Source organism: Mchenga conophoros, linkage group LG9 (genome assembly GCF_057382185.1).
Source record: "Mchenga conophoros isolate Kocher_MC1m ecotype Shallow Benthic linkage group LG9, M_conophoros_male_GT1.1, whole genome shotgun sequence".
NCBI lineage: Eukaryota > Metazoa > Chordata > Actinopteri > Cichliformes > Cichlidae > Mchenga > Mchenga conophoros.
In genome coordinates, this window is record NC_140534.1 from 27720043 (window position 1) to 27735686 (window position 15644).

Genomic DNA, 15644 nt, shown 5'->3' on the forward strand with positions numbered 1-15644 from the left:
AGCAAAGTGCGATTAAACGATTAAAAGATTTAATGTTTTTTAAAAAGTATGTCGAGTATTTAGTATTTTTTTTTTTAAGAATTACGGGTAAATAAATAGTATAATTACAATTAAACCGATTTATTATTGCCAACATATTCATCTTAAGGTTTATTTTTCTATATTATTTAAAATCCATAATTCTTTATACAGAGATACATTTGGACACGTAGACAGCAGGAAATATATCAATTTAGTCTACATTACTAGGGTTTGCCGTGCTACATGTTATACAACTGTGATAACCTAGCTGGGCTTGGTGCCTTTGTTGTATTTTATGTTTTATACTGAAGCACTATACTTGGTTTCCTGGTCGTATATCATCGCTCGGCTCACCTCCCTGTTTCACATTTTTTATTATCGTGACGTCACCCGTCGACACTCCCTTCTCCACAGTAGAGGGGGAAAGATGGCGCCCACACACGTACTGAGATGCTGTCAACGGGGCTTAGCATGGATACCTGTGATTTTTATCGCGCTCGTCGTCTGCTGGTCGTACTACGCTTACGTGGTGGAGCTTTGTATATGTAAGTAGAGACCTCGCCGTCGTCTGTCGCTTCTTTCAAGGCCTTTAAAAGCCGGTGCTAACCATATTTCCTGACAACACACACAAACACAGCGGCGGCTGCTGGCCAGCAGGAAGTAAATGAACTGCAGCCCAACAAAGGTGTTGGCAAACCCGTCCAAATCTAGATCCAGCTAATTTTCTGTTGGTTGCCATCGCCTGGGTTGCCATATATTCAAAAGAGGACGGTTTTAGTCAAAGAAAAACTAGCACTGTGCTGTCTTTTTTATGTTAAAGCTACCCGTCTCGTCTCTGTGGTTTTATGTGAAATTAAATGAGTGTGGATGGAGAAATAAACGGTATTTGACTGGCTGACATATAAATACCACACAACATGTCTCTTTTAGTTAAACTGGCTTAAGGCAATAGTTGCGGATTGTCTCCCCCCCCCCCCCCAAAAAAAATAAATACATAAATTCATGTAAGGTTATGTCTAAGTGCTGTAATTCAGCTGTGAAAAATTCAACATGTGTATTTTTATTAGTCAGCTCCTAATACTTAATCTTTGTTAACTATTTGGAAGTGGAAAAAAGGTACACTTAACAACAGCAAGGTGGACTAATTAAATTGTCTTGACATTGTGTAGGAGATTAATGGGGCAATAGAAAAGATTGCATGGCTGCTGTGCTCCTGAGGTGTGACTATGTATGTATTTATTTATTTTTCTTCCCGCCCCATTTTTAGGCTTTATTTATTTATTATTAGATAAACCACTAGGTGAAAGTTTCTACTGGTTTTCTTTTGGTTTTTATCAGATATGTTGGCGTAAATATGGGAACTGGTTACATGCATAGGGGAAAACTTTTTTTCTTAATTAAGGGGGCAGGGGGCTGTAGTTAATTAATTTCTGATATGGATAACTGTAAAACATGCCAACCCTTTAATTCGTTACTCATGTACAGTATCAGTATTTTGAAAATTTTTGTAGAAGTGAATACAGTGTGGATAAATGATATGGTTGTTTCCACCATAATGTATAAAAGTTTATCAGTATATATAATATCTGACATATATTGTCTATGTTTTCTCTTTGCAGTCACCATCCCCAGCATAGGAGAGCAGAGTAAGTGTCCCAGGACATCAAACAATGTTTGTTTAATAAATCGTAAATGGAATTTTACTGAGCTAAGAGTTTTTTATTGGCATAATCTTACTTAAGTTTCTGGAAAAGTACTCTGTAGACTTGGCTTTTTAAAGAAAAGGCTGGCACAGAAATTGTGTTTCCTCTCAAAGTGCTGAGGTTGGCCTGCTTATAGCCCAGCAGCTCCTCCTCATCCAGCATAAACTATTAGCTTTCCTCTCTAATTAATTAACAGCGTAGGTTTTTTTTTTTTGCTCTTAGGCCATGTTTTGCGTTACAGTGGCATTTCCTTATATAACCCACATATCAGTGCATATGTCCTTGATCCTGATGCTCAGTTTCCCCCCTCCAGTTGTCTACCTGATCTTCTTCCACCTCTCATTCGTCATGTTTGTGTGGTCTTACTGGAAGACCATCTTCACCAAGCCTGCTAACCCTTCCAAAGAGGTATAACACTAATCCAATCCTCCAAAACAAAACAAGCCTGCTCTGTCTGCCTGTGTGTAATCCCCTGCTGCAGTAAATGGCAGCTTAAAAAAGGTATTTTGCTCCCTTCCCTCCAGTTTTGCCTCCCCAAGGCTGAAAAGGAACGCTATGAGAAGGAGGAGAGGCCAGAGTCCCAGCAAGAGATCCTGTGGAGAGCTGCCAGCAGCCTCCCTCTGTACACCCGCACAGGCGCTGGCGGTACGTCTGTGTCACTGAATGTAAATGAGAATGAATCTGTTCTGTTTGGAATTGAGTTATCATGATGATTGTTGTGCTAATTTATTGCAGCGATCCGCTACTGTGACCGCTGTCAAGTTATCAAGCCAGACAGATGTCATCACTGCTCAGCATGTGACATGTAAGGGAATTTTCTTCTTTCCTTAAAATTTTTCTCTTACTCTTCAGTTTTTTAAAGTTAATCTTTTGTTTTTATTATTATTTTTTGGCAGGTGTGTGCTAAAGATGGATCATCACTGTCCCTGGTATGTAAGAGCCACATCCTGTTGGTGCATTGAGTTAGTTAACCAAGAATAAAGTGCTTTCTAGACAGAAGTTCATTTTACTTTGTTCTCACGCTTTATAACTAACATACCTTAAATTACGACACGTTGCTACACCTTTTCAGAAACTGCTTGATAATGCCATTTGTTTGGTGCTACCTCACCAGTAGCCTCCACCTTTTGCAAACTTTGAAAAGGTTTCTGCACTGGAAAAGAAACTGCATCCAAATGTGGTGTTTGTGTGTCTGCAGGGTGAACAACTGTGTGGGATTCTCCAACTACAAGTTTTTCATCCTCTTCCTGGCCTACTCGCTGGTGTACTGTTTGTTCATTGCAGCCACCGTCCTGCAGTATTTCATTAAATTCTGGACAGTGAGTAACGACGCACCGACACGCTATGCCCACTCGCCCCACAGCATGGAGTGAATGTGTGACACAGATGCAGAATCGGGTGGCACGTCGTAGCCAGGATGAGCATCTCTTGAGTTGGCTGTGCATGGCGCTGACCTCTCCTGTGCTCCGCTGTGCCGCTCCTCTGTTTTCTCTGTCCTCTCTCACCCTTCACCCTCTGACCGGCCCCCGCCCTACCCCTCTGTTTCCCCTTTCTTTTATCCCCAGTTCTCGCACACTGGCTCATTGTTCTCGGATCTTTTCTCTTTTTCTGCCTCCCTTTCCACTATCGGAGCCATCAGTCACACCACTCATGTGCCCGCAAACACCTCCTTTCTCTCTCTCTCGTAGCTGTTTCACTTCAATTTTCTCTCATCTCTTCCTCTTTTATCCCTTTGTTTCTTGCCAGTCCGGGCACAGTTTTCTTTCAACCCACTCTCTTTTATTCACCTCCCCCGCAGCTCCCCACTTTTCCACCCAACTTGGCCTTGACTTCTATTTGCCTCCTGATTTCTAAGTGCTCCCCCCTCCCGTCTGTTCTCTCCTGGTGTTGCTAACCACTCTTGTTTCTGTTTGTACTAAAGCTTTGCCGCAGGAAATCGGCAGAAAACTGCCCAAAGGTAACACAGCCATCCTCCGATGCCTCCCCCCTCCCCCACCGTCCTCACCGTTGTTGTTTTCGTGATGTGCATGCAAGTGAAGTGGCTCACATGAGACTTTTTTAAAAGTCATTTCTCTGCCTTTTTTTTTCTTTTTGTTTATATCAGCTCTCTGTCATTGCTCTTGCATTTCCAGAAATATCTCCGATGTGAATTTGTTATTGATGGCTGCCTGACTCTCCTCTTCTCCCATCTCTCCCCCTAGAATGAGCTGACAGACACGCCTGCCAAATTCCACGTCTTGTTTCTTTTTTTTGTGGCCGCCATGTTCTGCATCAGTATTTTGTCCCTCTTCAGCTACCACCTTTGGCTTGTAGGGAAGAACAGGTCGACAATAGGTATCGTTTTCCTTGTATTTAATATCTAGCAGTGATTTCAAATATTCTAACAGTTTGTCAAGTTGAATGTCATTTTTTTGTCATCATTATCACTGGAATAACTTTGTTGCTAGGGACGGAGTTTTGTTCCCCTCCTTTAGTGTTTGTCTAACAGTTCTCTTTCCCTTCTGTCTGCCTCTTCTCTTTTCATTTTCCTCTTACCCTGCAGAGGCATTCAGAGCACCAGTCTTTAGGACAGGCTCTGATAAAAATGGTTTCTCTCTGGGTTTCCGAAAGAATATTGCTCAGGTCTTTGGTGACCAGAAGAAGTACTGGCTGCTGCCCGTCTTCACAAGGTAAAAAAAAAAAAAAAAAGAGAGAGAGAGAAAAACTTTCACAGAGAGAGAGACAGACATTAAAGGGAGTGTTGTGGTTTGCTGTACACAGAAAAGATTCCCGGGAGGAGACAAAACCCAAGCCTCTGAAGGTAACAAGCTAGTGGATTCCTAGCGCAGATCCCAAGCCCAGATAAATGAGTTGCATCAGAAAGGGTATCCAGTGTAAAGTGTGTGCCAAATCATGTGTACTTCCATCTGCCGTGCCGACCGCTTGAGAAATAAGGGAAATATCCAGGAGTACCTTTCAGACAGAGGAGATCTAAAGCCCCTTTTCCATTAGTACTTAATCAGATCGACTCACCACAGTGTGCCCCGATTTTCAGAGTTTTCCATTAGGTCATAGTACCAGGTACTAAAATAGTACCTGCTCAGCCGAGGTTCTAAACAAAAAGAGCAGGTACTAAAATGTGACGTTGTCAGACTGGATGCCACCGATTGGCTGGTCAATGGCGTCAAAAGATGAGTCATGAGTGTATTGTTACCAAAAACTGAAACCGACATTTTTGAAACCTGGCAAAGTTGTTGCATACTAATTAAGTCACAGGACCCTTGGCCACGTTGCTATGACAACAACCACACACATTTAGTGGTACTTGATTGTAATGGAAAAGCCAGTCTGAGTCGTGGTGAGTCGATCTGAGTAGGTACTAACGGAAAAGATGCACAACCGAACCAGGAAGACCAGGATTTCTGTGTTAAATAAACAAAACCTGAAGAATCTGGTATAATTGTTTAAATACTGAAGTAAAAGCTAAAGCTGTGATGTTATTCTTTTAAATATAAGCCTAACTTTGTTGCAGCATAGACTATATGGGTTCGAAAAGTGAATCTAGAGTGTCTTAAACCTGCATTCTTTGTAATGGGCAGCAAGGGGCAGCAACTCAAGTTGCTTGTTGTTGTTTTTTTTTGTTTTTTAATAGAAGTCTGTAACAAAATGTCTAAGTGTTTTCCAGATTAAATTATGGCTACACGTGCTAATTTCAAGCCATATTTAATATAAAATAATGCTTTTTTTGTATTAAATACTTTCACATTAGAGTACGAAAATAAAATAAAGCAGGCTCCACCTATCACTTGTTGCATCGGGTTTATAAAGTACAAGTGCCAGATGCTAAAGTCGAGCCTTTAAAACAGCAGTCTGCAGAACAGTTTGTAACATTATGGTGTGTCCATCTTTTATATACAGTCTGTGGCTGCAGCAGCTCCTGAGGAAGTTCAGCTTCACGGTTTTTGGGGGTTTTTCTAATCAGTTGACAGCTCTTAATCTTTAGATTCTCTGCTTGCTTACTGCAGCCAGGGAGATGGTCTGACGTTCCCCACCCGACTGGTCAACACCGACGTGGAGCAGGCCACAGTGACACTGCAGTCAGAGCCCAGTAAAAGGTGCTAAATCCCGGTGCAATAGTAGAAGCTTCTGATAGGGCTTTTATTTTGAGAAAAATGGTGCTAATGGCAGCTAATTTTTCCAGCGCTGCTGACATCACCGTGAGTCCACTCAGCGACTCTCAGAATCGCCTCCTGAGCAACGAGCAGCATGCTAATAACATCGGAGACCATCTGGCAAATGACACCCTCAAATCAGGTGAGTCCCAGCAGGGGTGTTATTATTACATAGAAAGGCTGAGCTGTTGATGTAAATTCTATCACGTATTCTGTTCTGCTTGTCTTCACAGCTGAAAGCGAAACCATTACAATCTCAATGGAGAGCGAGTCCTAACCAGGTAATTGCAGTCAGCCACCTCTCAGCAAGTCTGTAGCTCTGGCTTAATGGTCAGTCTGACTTTTCCAGATAGAACTGCTTTGTGTAAGTAATAAATATATGTATGTATATATAATTCTTTTTCTTTTTGTTCTTTCCTGCCACAGGAGAAGCACCTCAGTCATCTACTTCGATGCCTTAAGCAAAGCTAGAGTTCAGTTTCTCAGCAGTCTGCCAGCAGATGCCCATTTAAATCCATTCACAGTAACTATGGAAATGCAGTCATCATCACAGTCATGTATTCCGTGGCATTAGCATTTCCACATGCAGTGTCATGAACGCATCTCACACCTCTCTTCGTAAGACATGAGACAAGGTTGTTTGCAGTTATGCGCATAAACATACACACACATACTAACAGTATACTGTATTCATATTTCTGTTGCTTTTTTTTTTTTTTTTTTAACCTCTCACAATTGAAGTATTTATTGACGAGGACCGCATTAAAGTGAATCAGTGCTACTGCTGAAAGCCTCCCAGGTCCACCAAGACTTGGAGATACAAAGCTGCAGTGAGGAGAGCCTGGAACAGCTTTTTTTGGTTTGTTTTTGGTTTTTTAGAGAGGCAGTACACGATGTGGAGATGCATCGATTTACCCTTGAGTCTCATGTTGTCTCATTTTTTTTAACGAGTATACGCGTAACAATGATCGACACCTCTTGAGATGGATGCTTCCCAACAAACCTGGACTATCTTACAGAAGACTCCACCACACGGTGAATCCGTGCACAAGGAAACTCTAACCAGGTTTTGGGTAGACTTTTTGGTTTGTTTTTTTTTTTTAATCCATCAGAGCACAAGATGGCGCATTTGCACTTTGTAGATTATCCATCAAAGAAAAAAGTGCTGCTTTTTTTTTTTTTTTTTTTAATTTAAACAAAAAAAAGTTAAAAAAAAAAGGTGTTATGGATGTTGCTCGATCATTTGATTTTTTTTCTCCTTTTTTTTTTATATAATGTATTGTGTGTGTGTCCGTGTGAGAAAGAGAGAGATTGTGTGTAACAGTTGAAGTGGCAGTAAGTTTTCTTCTTTCCTACTAACAGACTAAAAGAATCAGCTTTATATGTGTTTTTTTATGGCCCACTTGTGTCAAAGGAAAAAAAACAAAACCTGCTGCTTCGACTGGACGGTTTAACTTTGGAGATGAAGCTTGCTCACTATTTGTTCTTTAAGAGGCTGATCCATGATTTTTAGCCCGCAATGTGCACAGCCTGTTTTTCTACAACTCAGTGCTTCAACCTTTACAAAGAACACCAACACTCTGCCAAATAAGGGCTGGCCTGTCAGGAGCTCTGACCTCCGAACCTGAAGTGTTTACAGCATATTAGCTTTATCCTAACCTCACTGGTCAATCTCATAACCAAATTGAATTCAACAGTAGTCGTGGCGCAATATTTTGTACATTTGTCGCTCCGACCTGCTGAGGGTCATGATGTCCGTGCAATACCAGTGCTGGCCAGCAGGTGGAGACAAGAGTCCTGTTTGTCCACTCATTCAGCTAAATGTCTTTTCTTTTGTGTGTGTGTGTGTCTTTGTCTTTTTGATATCACTACATCACTTCCTCGGGGCTCACTTCACTTTCAGGTTAAATCGCTTTCTTAATATCCTTTAATATGCATTAAATTCCTGTAATAACTCATCTGGATTTAATTTGAAAGTGAATTGAACCCCTCTGATAGAGCTACAGCCTCTGCTCACCTTGTTGCTGTAGACGTGTGGATGTCTGTATTTTGGAATCGGCTCATTGTTGTGATCTTGAGCGTGAGCTTGTTTAATTCCTGTGCCGTGTCAGTGTGTAACATCTGGGAATTTACTCACGGGGTCTGCGGAAATCTGTAAGGAAAGTGTATTTAATACCCAGAAGACAGTGTTGCTCACATTTGTCAGCATGACCAAATAACAATTGTTCAGGAGTGAGTTCCTTTTCCAAGAAATGTTATTGTTTAAGTGCAGCATTGTAAGGCGATGCAGCAAATTCCTGATGTCTGCCATTCCTCACACCTCTGATCACATCCCGGAGTGTTGCTGGAAAAGCCTCCTGCTGAATATATCCAACCAGACACTGGTGGTGTACAAGTTTACAGCTGTTTCTATCATGTACAGCGTGTTAGTGTTATCGTAACATGTGCTGAATGTATCACAGACGGGACAGTAAAGGTATGAGTGTTTTAAAAAAAACAACAAAACAGCCTGATCTTTAAACTTCTTGTTTACTTCTTGAATCCTCCAATCATCTTTGACCTTTTGAGCCCAAGTATATTTATAATAACTTTTTGCAGAGCAGTTATTGGAGAATATTCACTATTGTATAATGACACTGTGGTTGAATCAAAACAAACAAAAAAAGGTAGCAGGTTAAATTAATTTCTAAGATCATGATCCAAGCCAAGGTTATGTTCTGATTATATGTAGATCTTTTCTAAAAATTGCACTCAAAAATTTCAAGAAATTAAACTTTAGAAATAAGAAGACATTTTTGTATCGTGTATAAGGAGCTCTGCTAATTCCACTTATCATTTACAGCCACTGATTCTAAAAGTGTGGACTTGTCCTATTGTTTTAAAAATGCCTGTATTCTCTCTGGGCTGTTTGTCCTTGAGACTAAAGTGCGCCTGTGTGTGTGTTTTGTAATGCTTAAGTGAGTGTTCTTTTGTAATATTGTGGTCTCGGACAGAAGCTTCTGTGCAGCGATGAGATGATACCTGATTAATGCTCAAAAGCATGGCGCCTAACTTCTGTAAAGATGTTTTACCATGATAACGGGGTTTATGGTGTTATAAAAGTCACTGTTTTTGTTTGTTTTTTAACTATAGCTAGCTGTGTCATTTCAACTCTATAAATAAAGCCATAAAAACTCCTTTGACGATGAAAGAAGGATCTGAAAACCTCAGTCTAATATCAGCTTTTCTTTTCTTTTTTGTTTTTAGACTGACAACACGTTACATCTGTGTTCATGGTGCAGTGCAGATGTAGCCATCATAACTTGCTTTTTGCTACATTCTGGATTCTTTTTTGTTACAATGTCCTATTTTACAATGTATGTATATATATATATATATTGATAATGTAAGAAAACAGAAGACAGCATATATTTTTCTTGTCTGATTAATTTTACTGTTCCTATTTTGTGAATGAAGTACATGCCTCTACACAATTAACGTGAAAATAACAATAAATGTTTTTCTAAAAAGCTCAAAGCATTATACTTTTTTTTTTTCTGAGAACTTAAAGCACTTTTTACTACGTGGTTCATTCACCCAGTCATGCCCACATCACTGCAATCTAACACTCGTTCACACACTCACACTCTGATGGATGCATTGGGAGCAACTCTGGACTCAGTAGCTTGCCCACAGACCTTCTGATTGGTAGATGACAAGTTCTACGTTGAAGTTTCCCATCAATGTAGGATTGAAAATCCTGGAAATCTGTTCAGCATAATCAGGAATGCTGGAAGTCACCACCTCATGTCTGCTTGGGTGTTAAAAGGAAAGCTGCAGAGTTCCAGGGAATTCGCATCATACTAAGCCTGTGATATCAAGTGATATCACTTGAAAAGAATTTATTACTTTGTGCATCTGTTTTTCATTTTTCATATGGAGCATGTTTATGTAGGTTCTCAGTCATCCAGGTCATGGTCGTCTTATGAGCTTGAGTTGAAGGCAGATAGACTTCTATATTTGATTCTTAAAGATGTTCAGCCTCTGATCTAAAATGGAATCCCAGGTGTGAAACATCTAGTGGGGTTGTCACCTTGTTGGGGGGTCCTGAGTTGTTGACCCACCCTATCAGCACATGACTTGCAAGGGTCACATGGTCCCAAGCTTGGCTTATTTGTGAGGTAAGTAGGTAATTTATTGATCCTACGAGGGAAATTATTTGTGTTACACTACACTATCATCATAGTTGAAATAAAAATGCCACAGGCTCTTAGTGATGGCATTATACTGTGCAAGATATAAATATATAATCAACAGTGATAAAAAAAAATTAAGTTAAAGAAGAGTAAAAACAAAACAGATTGTGCAAGAGACGGGTGCAAATCGGATTAATACATTTTAAATGCGCATTCAATCTAGGAACCAGCTGCAAGATGGTTTAATAACAGACCGTGCGTGTGGAATCTAATGCCTCACAGGGGTGCTCATGCGAGTTATTGTACAGTTTGATAGAGACAGGTATGATTCATTTCCTGAATAACTTCCTCACTCCCCCTGCTGTACAAACTGAGGCCACTCTGACAGATAGTCAGCAATCCAGGAGACATTGGAAATAGTGACAACCAATGCTGCAGGACTCTAAGACTAATGCGATCGGGTCCTGCAGCCTTGCTTTGGTGTTGCTGTTCAAGTGTTTCACTCGTCTCCTCAGCTGGCCACTGGATACTCCTCACTGGACTGTGCAGCATTGCTTAGCTCATGTTTGGGTCTTTTGTCCCTGAGATTATCCAATTTTTCTGATGTTGTTGCTGGGTCTAAAGTGCATCAGGATATTATGGTTGGAGAAAAGTCTCTTCAATGTCATAGGTTCCTTTCTATTCTATTTTATTCACTGACTTAACAAAGTTTGGATAGTAGATAGCCACATTTTAAAGGCTTTCATTGTGTGTGTGTGTGTGTGTGTGTGTGTGTGTGTGTGTGTGTGTGTGTGTGTGTGTGTGTGTGTGTGTGTGTGTGTGCGCGTGCGCGCGCGTTTAGGAGGGAACCTTCTATGCCTAGTGGTGTAAGGCCCTGATAACGTTATTTGTGTTTCAGTAAGTAGGGGAGTCAAAGAAGAGGCGTGTCTGTGTAGGCCAGGAAAGGTATACTCCATGGAGAGCAAGATGTTTCTGTGCACTGAGATGATGTGTTTGATGAAACCCTGTGCTTCTTAGGTTTTAAATTTCACTGTGTTGTCATTGACATACCTGCACTTCCAAATTAGTGATCACAACTAACTGTTGTTCCCTCGCATTTGTTGGGTTGACAGAAACTCTGAACAATGCGATAGTCCAAAAATAATAGATCTTAGTGAAGAAACACGCTGGGAAGATCTCTTTGAGCCTTTTCCAAAAAACTGCAGATTCCAATATTATCAAACAATTCCATGTAATTACAAGTTATTCTGATGTGTCACCACTTTGCCATGGTCAGGAAGAAGACCCAAACTGTTACCCTCAGATGAGAGGAAATTGGTAAGGATGTTCAGAAACCACAAAGGCTCAAGCCTGCCATGAACTGGAAACTCCTGGAATGCCAGCGTCACAGTTCATAGCGACGAGACTTTTACATCACCTTGGAGAGGGTGAGAGGGTGCTAACCAAAAAAGATGCCCCTGCTCCAAAATCAACTCCTTCAAGCTCGACTGAAATTTGCAGCTGCCCACATGGACAAGCCGAATGTCTTCTTGACAAAAGTTTCTAAATTCTTCTAAATTCCTTAGCTTTGACTCAAATCAACAGCTACGCGGATGAAACTTTGAGTTGGGCAGGACAATGATCAAAACTGGAATGGGTAATGCTGGCTAACATTAAGCTCCTAGAATGGTCTCCCCAATGCCCTGACCTCAACCCTGTTGAAAAAGTTAAGATATGAGTCTGTATGCATACAACTGACCCCCGTTGGAGAAAATCCAAAATAAATTCAAACTCTTGCACACAGTCTATAGAGATGTGTGCTGTAAAACCATCCCACCCTGGAAAAAGGTCAGTTCAAAGAAAGCATTAAGAGCACAAAATTAGCATGACATCAATGCCCATAACAAGTGCATGTATGCATTAGGGGTGCAACGATACACAAAATTCACGGTTCGGTTCGGTTCGATACTTTGGTGTCACGGTTCGATATTTTTTCAATACAAAAAAATGTTCATGCTTTTTTAATTTGTCATTTATTAAAATTATAAATATATATTTTAACTCAGAAGTACAGTTTTTAAATTGAATGTTGCTGAAACAACAAAGTAATAAAAAAATAAATCTATCTGATTGAGAAATCACTCATCTTTGGAAAAGAGAGTTTATTACAGAGAAATGGCTCTTTCCAAAATAAAAGCTATACTGTCAAAATCAAGACACAAGAAGTGGAATCCTTCACTGCACACATTAACTCTGTGGATAAAAACATCAAGTTCACCAGGGAAGACACAAAGGACAACTGTTTGCCTTTCCTGGACTGCGCTGTGCACATTGAAGAGAACGGCAACCTCAATATCGAAGTTTACCGGAAGCCCACACACACGGACCAGTACCTCCTGTTCGACTCCCATCACCCTCTGGAACACAAACTTGGAGTAATTAGGACCCTACACCACCGGGCAGAACATGTTCCCTCTAAGCCTGAAGGAAAAAAGAAGGAACACACACATGTAAAGGAAGCACTCAAAACGTGTATCAGAGAAACTCAGGAGTTTTCTCCAAGCATGACATCCCAGTGTATTTCAGACCCAGCAACACACTCAGACAGAAACTGGTTCACCCGAAAGACAAAACGCCAAAACACAGACTTAACAATGTGGTGTATGCTGTACAGTGCAGCGAGGAATGCCCAGACCTCTACATTGGAGAGACCAAACAGCCACTTCACAAGCGCATGGCACAACACAGAAGAGCCACCTCCACAGGACAAGACTCAGCAGTCCATCTGCATCTTAAGGATAAAGGACACTCTTTCCAGGATGCCAACGTTCACATTTTGGACAGAGAGGACAGATGGTTTGAAAGAGGAGTGAAAGAAGCCATCTATGTCCACTGTGAGCGACCATCTTTGAACAGAGGCGGGGGTTTACGACACCAACTCTCTGCCATCTATAATCCAGTTTTGAGATCCCTTCCCAGATGCCTTAACGCCCACTCACATCCTGGGCCATCTGATCTCAGGAATTCGCATGATAAGGTGGGGCCAGGTTTCACAATGAACACACCGAAACTCTGGCTGATTGGGACCCACACCCAGTTTCACACCTTGGCTCAGGCGATTAGAGGATCGTCGGACCCCCTGATGATCCTCTAATCACCTGTCCCTCTGTGGGGGGAAACTCCCACTAGGTTTATATCTGGGACTCTCCACCATTTGACCTTATCTGAAGAAGCTTCTCGGATGAGAGGTGAAACGTCTTCAAGTAACTTAAAGAAGTCCAGACGCTTTTCTTTGCAAGCTCCTTTGACTACGATGACCTGGATGACTGAGAACCTTCACAGGCTATACTATACGCTTCTTCTGGGCTATATTCTCAGCAGCATATTAAACATATCAGGTCCCCATAAGGAGAATCATGTGCTAACGGCTGTCTAAATGACTCGGCTAAAGTTTGTAGCATGCATGCTTGTTGTTTTTGTCTGCTTCCACTTGTCTCTGCACTAGGATGATGTCGGCGTAAATGTGCAGTCATATTCATTTTGTTCCCACTAGTGCTGTCAGCGTTAATCTGAAATGACGTTAACGCCACAACACGGCAAATCTCCGTTAACGAGCTACCGCGGATCGCCCGTGCGTGGGGCTGGACAGCCAACACGTTAACAAGCAAACTGTGCTAACGCACTAGTTCCCACCATGTAATTGAGCATTGCGTGGCACATCCAACATACTGTTTTACTTTTGTCCATGACGCGCTTACCTTCAGGGTCCTACTTCACATGAAGACCAAAGTAGTTCCAAATGCCAGATCTGAATGAGGGTGGGGGAGGTTCAATTTGCCATGTTGCAAGGAGCTTAGCTTCTGTCTTGCTAGCTTGAACTGCGCTCAGTGGATCTGCGCTCGACAGTGCAGCCTAGGCGGAGTAGTCGAACGCAGATCCACTGAGCACTCAACACAGACAGCATCGTCAGAAGAAAAGTTGATAAAATAAATTAAAAATTTTGTATTGTTCATACATATGCGTACCGAACCGAAAGCACTGTATCGAACGGTTCAATATCGATCGTTGTACCCCTAGTAAACATCTGACCGCAAGTGTATGCACTAGTGTGTAAAACCCAGCAGAGTTGCCCTTTAACAAATTCAAATGAGGAGATTATTAAACGTGACATTTTTATTTGCAGTGTTACTCAAAATGGGCCGGATTCCAAACAGCAGCTTTAGCTTTAGATTACAAAAGAATGCTGCATTAGAACCACTGGAACTGATCTCCAGTGAAGCTAAAGCAAAACAGGTATTCAGGTACAACATACAAACACAGGCAGACTGGCGTAAAGCACATAGACGATAAAGCAAACATAGATGTTACAGTTTCTATACTCAGTATCATCTCCTCATAGTAGTTTTGACACTTTGATGGTGAAAATTAGTTGTGAAATCGAATGTCTTGTCGCACCAGCTGTGATCATCAGGTAAGCAGTGCTTGCAAAACATCTTTTCTGGAAACACGATAGGCCCCGCTGATCGTGCTGTAACAGTGGTCTAATGTCCTCTCCTCTCTGGTCGGGCATTTAATATACTGCTTATATATTAAACATGCACTATGCATGTATATAGTGTTGTACTTATGTTGCTTTTCCTCTGTGTATATTGATTTCTGTACTTTTGCACTTTTGTGGTCTTGCTAATATCGCTGTGCAAGCAACTGTACAATGACAAAAAAAAGTTCTAAGTTTTTCTATCAAAGCTACAGTGTGCACATTGAATGGGTATCTGTGTTTAGCCATGTGCTGTCAGAAGTGATTAGAAAGAGTAAACACTCGTTGTGGACTTAGATTCAGGAACCCTGTTGAGCATTGACCTTTGCTATCTCTGTGACACCCAGGCCCTTCACCTCTGGTGATGAGGTTGTTGTTTGCTCATTCTCGTGTCTTTCACGGACACTTTCTCTGTAAAATTGCTTGCTGCGCTTGTCCGCAAATCAAAGCGTTGGCACACGAAGACAGAAGAGCGTGTGTCTATTTCACGGGTCAGTTTAAGCAGCTACTGGAGCAAAATGTAGTAAAAAAGAAAAAAACGTAAACAAAATCCAAACAGTTCAAAAAAGAGGAAAAGAAAGAATTTCAACACAATAAAAACAGAAGAACTTTTGGTTTTCGCCCGTTTTCTACTCTCATCTGTAATGTGAGTGTTTGAGCTAATGTTGAGCCACCTAAGATAATAAAGTCTGAGTCACTTTTCCAGGGAAAGAAAACAGTATTTGCTTGTAAAAGAGGGGGGGTAAAAGTATGAAAAGCAAAGGCAGCCACAGTTTCACTAAAGACCACTGTGTGGCTTATCCATTCAAGGGAAAGGCATTAAATAGTGATGGTGTTGACTGGATGGTGACATCAGGCTCTACAAACAAAGCCAGCCAGCAGGAAATTAGATGCAACCAATTGACAGTTTTATTTGAAATTTATCAGCTAAATTTAAGGTTGAACCCAAATTAACTTTAACCTAAAGTTTTCTGGCTTCTAGATGCGTAATTGCTCAAATCAGTGATTTTTCGCCTATTTTGTGAATCACTGGCTGTAACAAGATTGCAGGTGTGAAGAGAAATCTGTTCAAACCTGT

At 41.2% G+C, this 15644-nt stretch overlaps 1 protein-coding gene across 1 annotated transcript; it reads left to right on the top strand.

Annotated features, from left to right (window-relative positions):
* The first annotated feature begins 436 nt into the window (after positions 1–436).
* On the top strand, positions 437–9384 carry LOC146567461 (palmitoyltransferase ZDHHC20-B-like). Its single transcript, XM_085287327.1, has 14 exons — positions 437–566; positions 1641–1667; positions 2038–2132; positions 2249–2369; positions 2460–2529; positions 2621–2653; positions 2923–3043; positions 3646–3681; positions 3926–4058; positions 4267–4393; positions 5729–5818; positions 5905–6017; positions 6109–6156; positions 6302–9384. Exons 1-13 carry the CDS (start codon positions 449–451, stop codon positions 6150–6152), a joined length of 1128 nt encoding a protein of 375 aa, XP_085143453.1. The 5' UTR covers positions 437–448; the 3' UTR covers positions 6153–6156; positions 6302–9384.
* The last annotated feature ends 6260 nt before the right edge of the window (positions 9385–15644 follow it).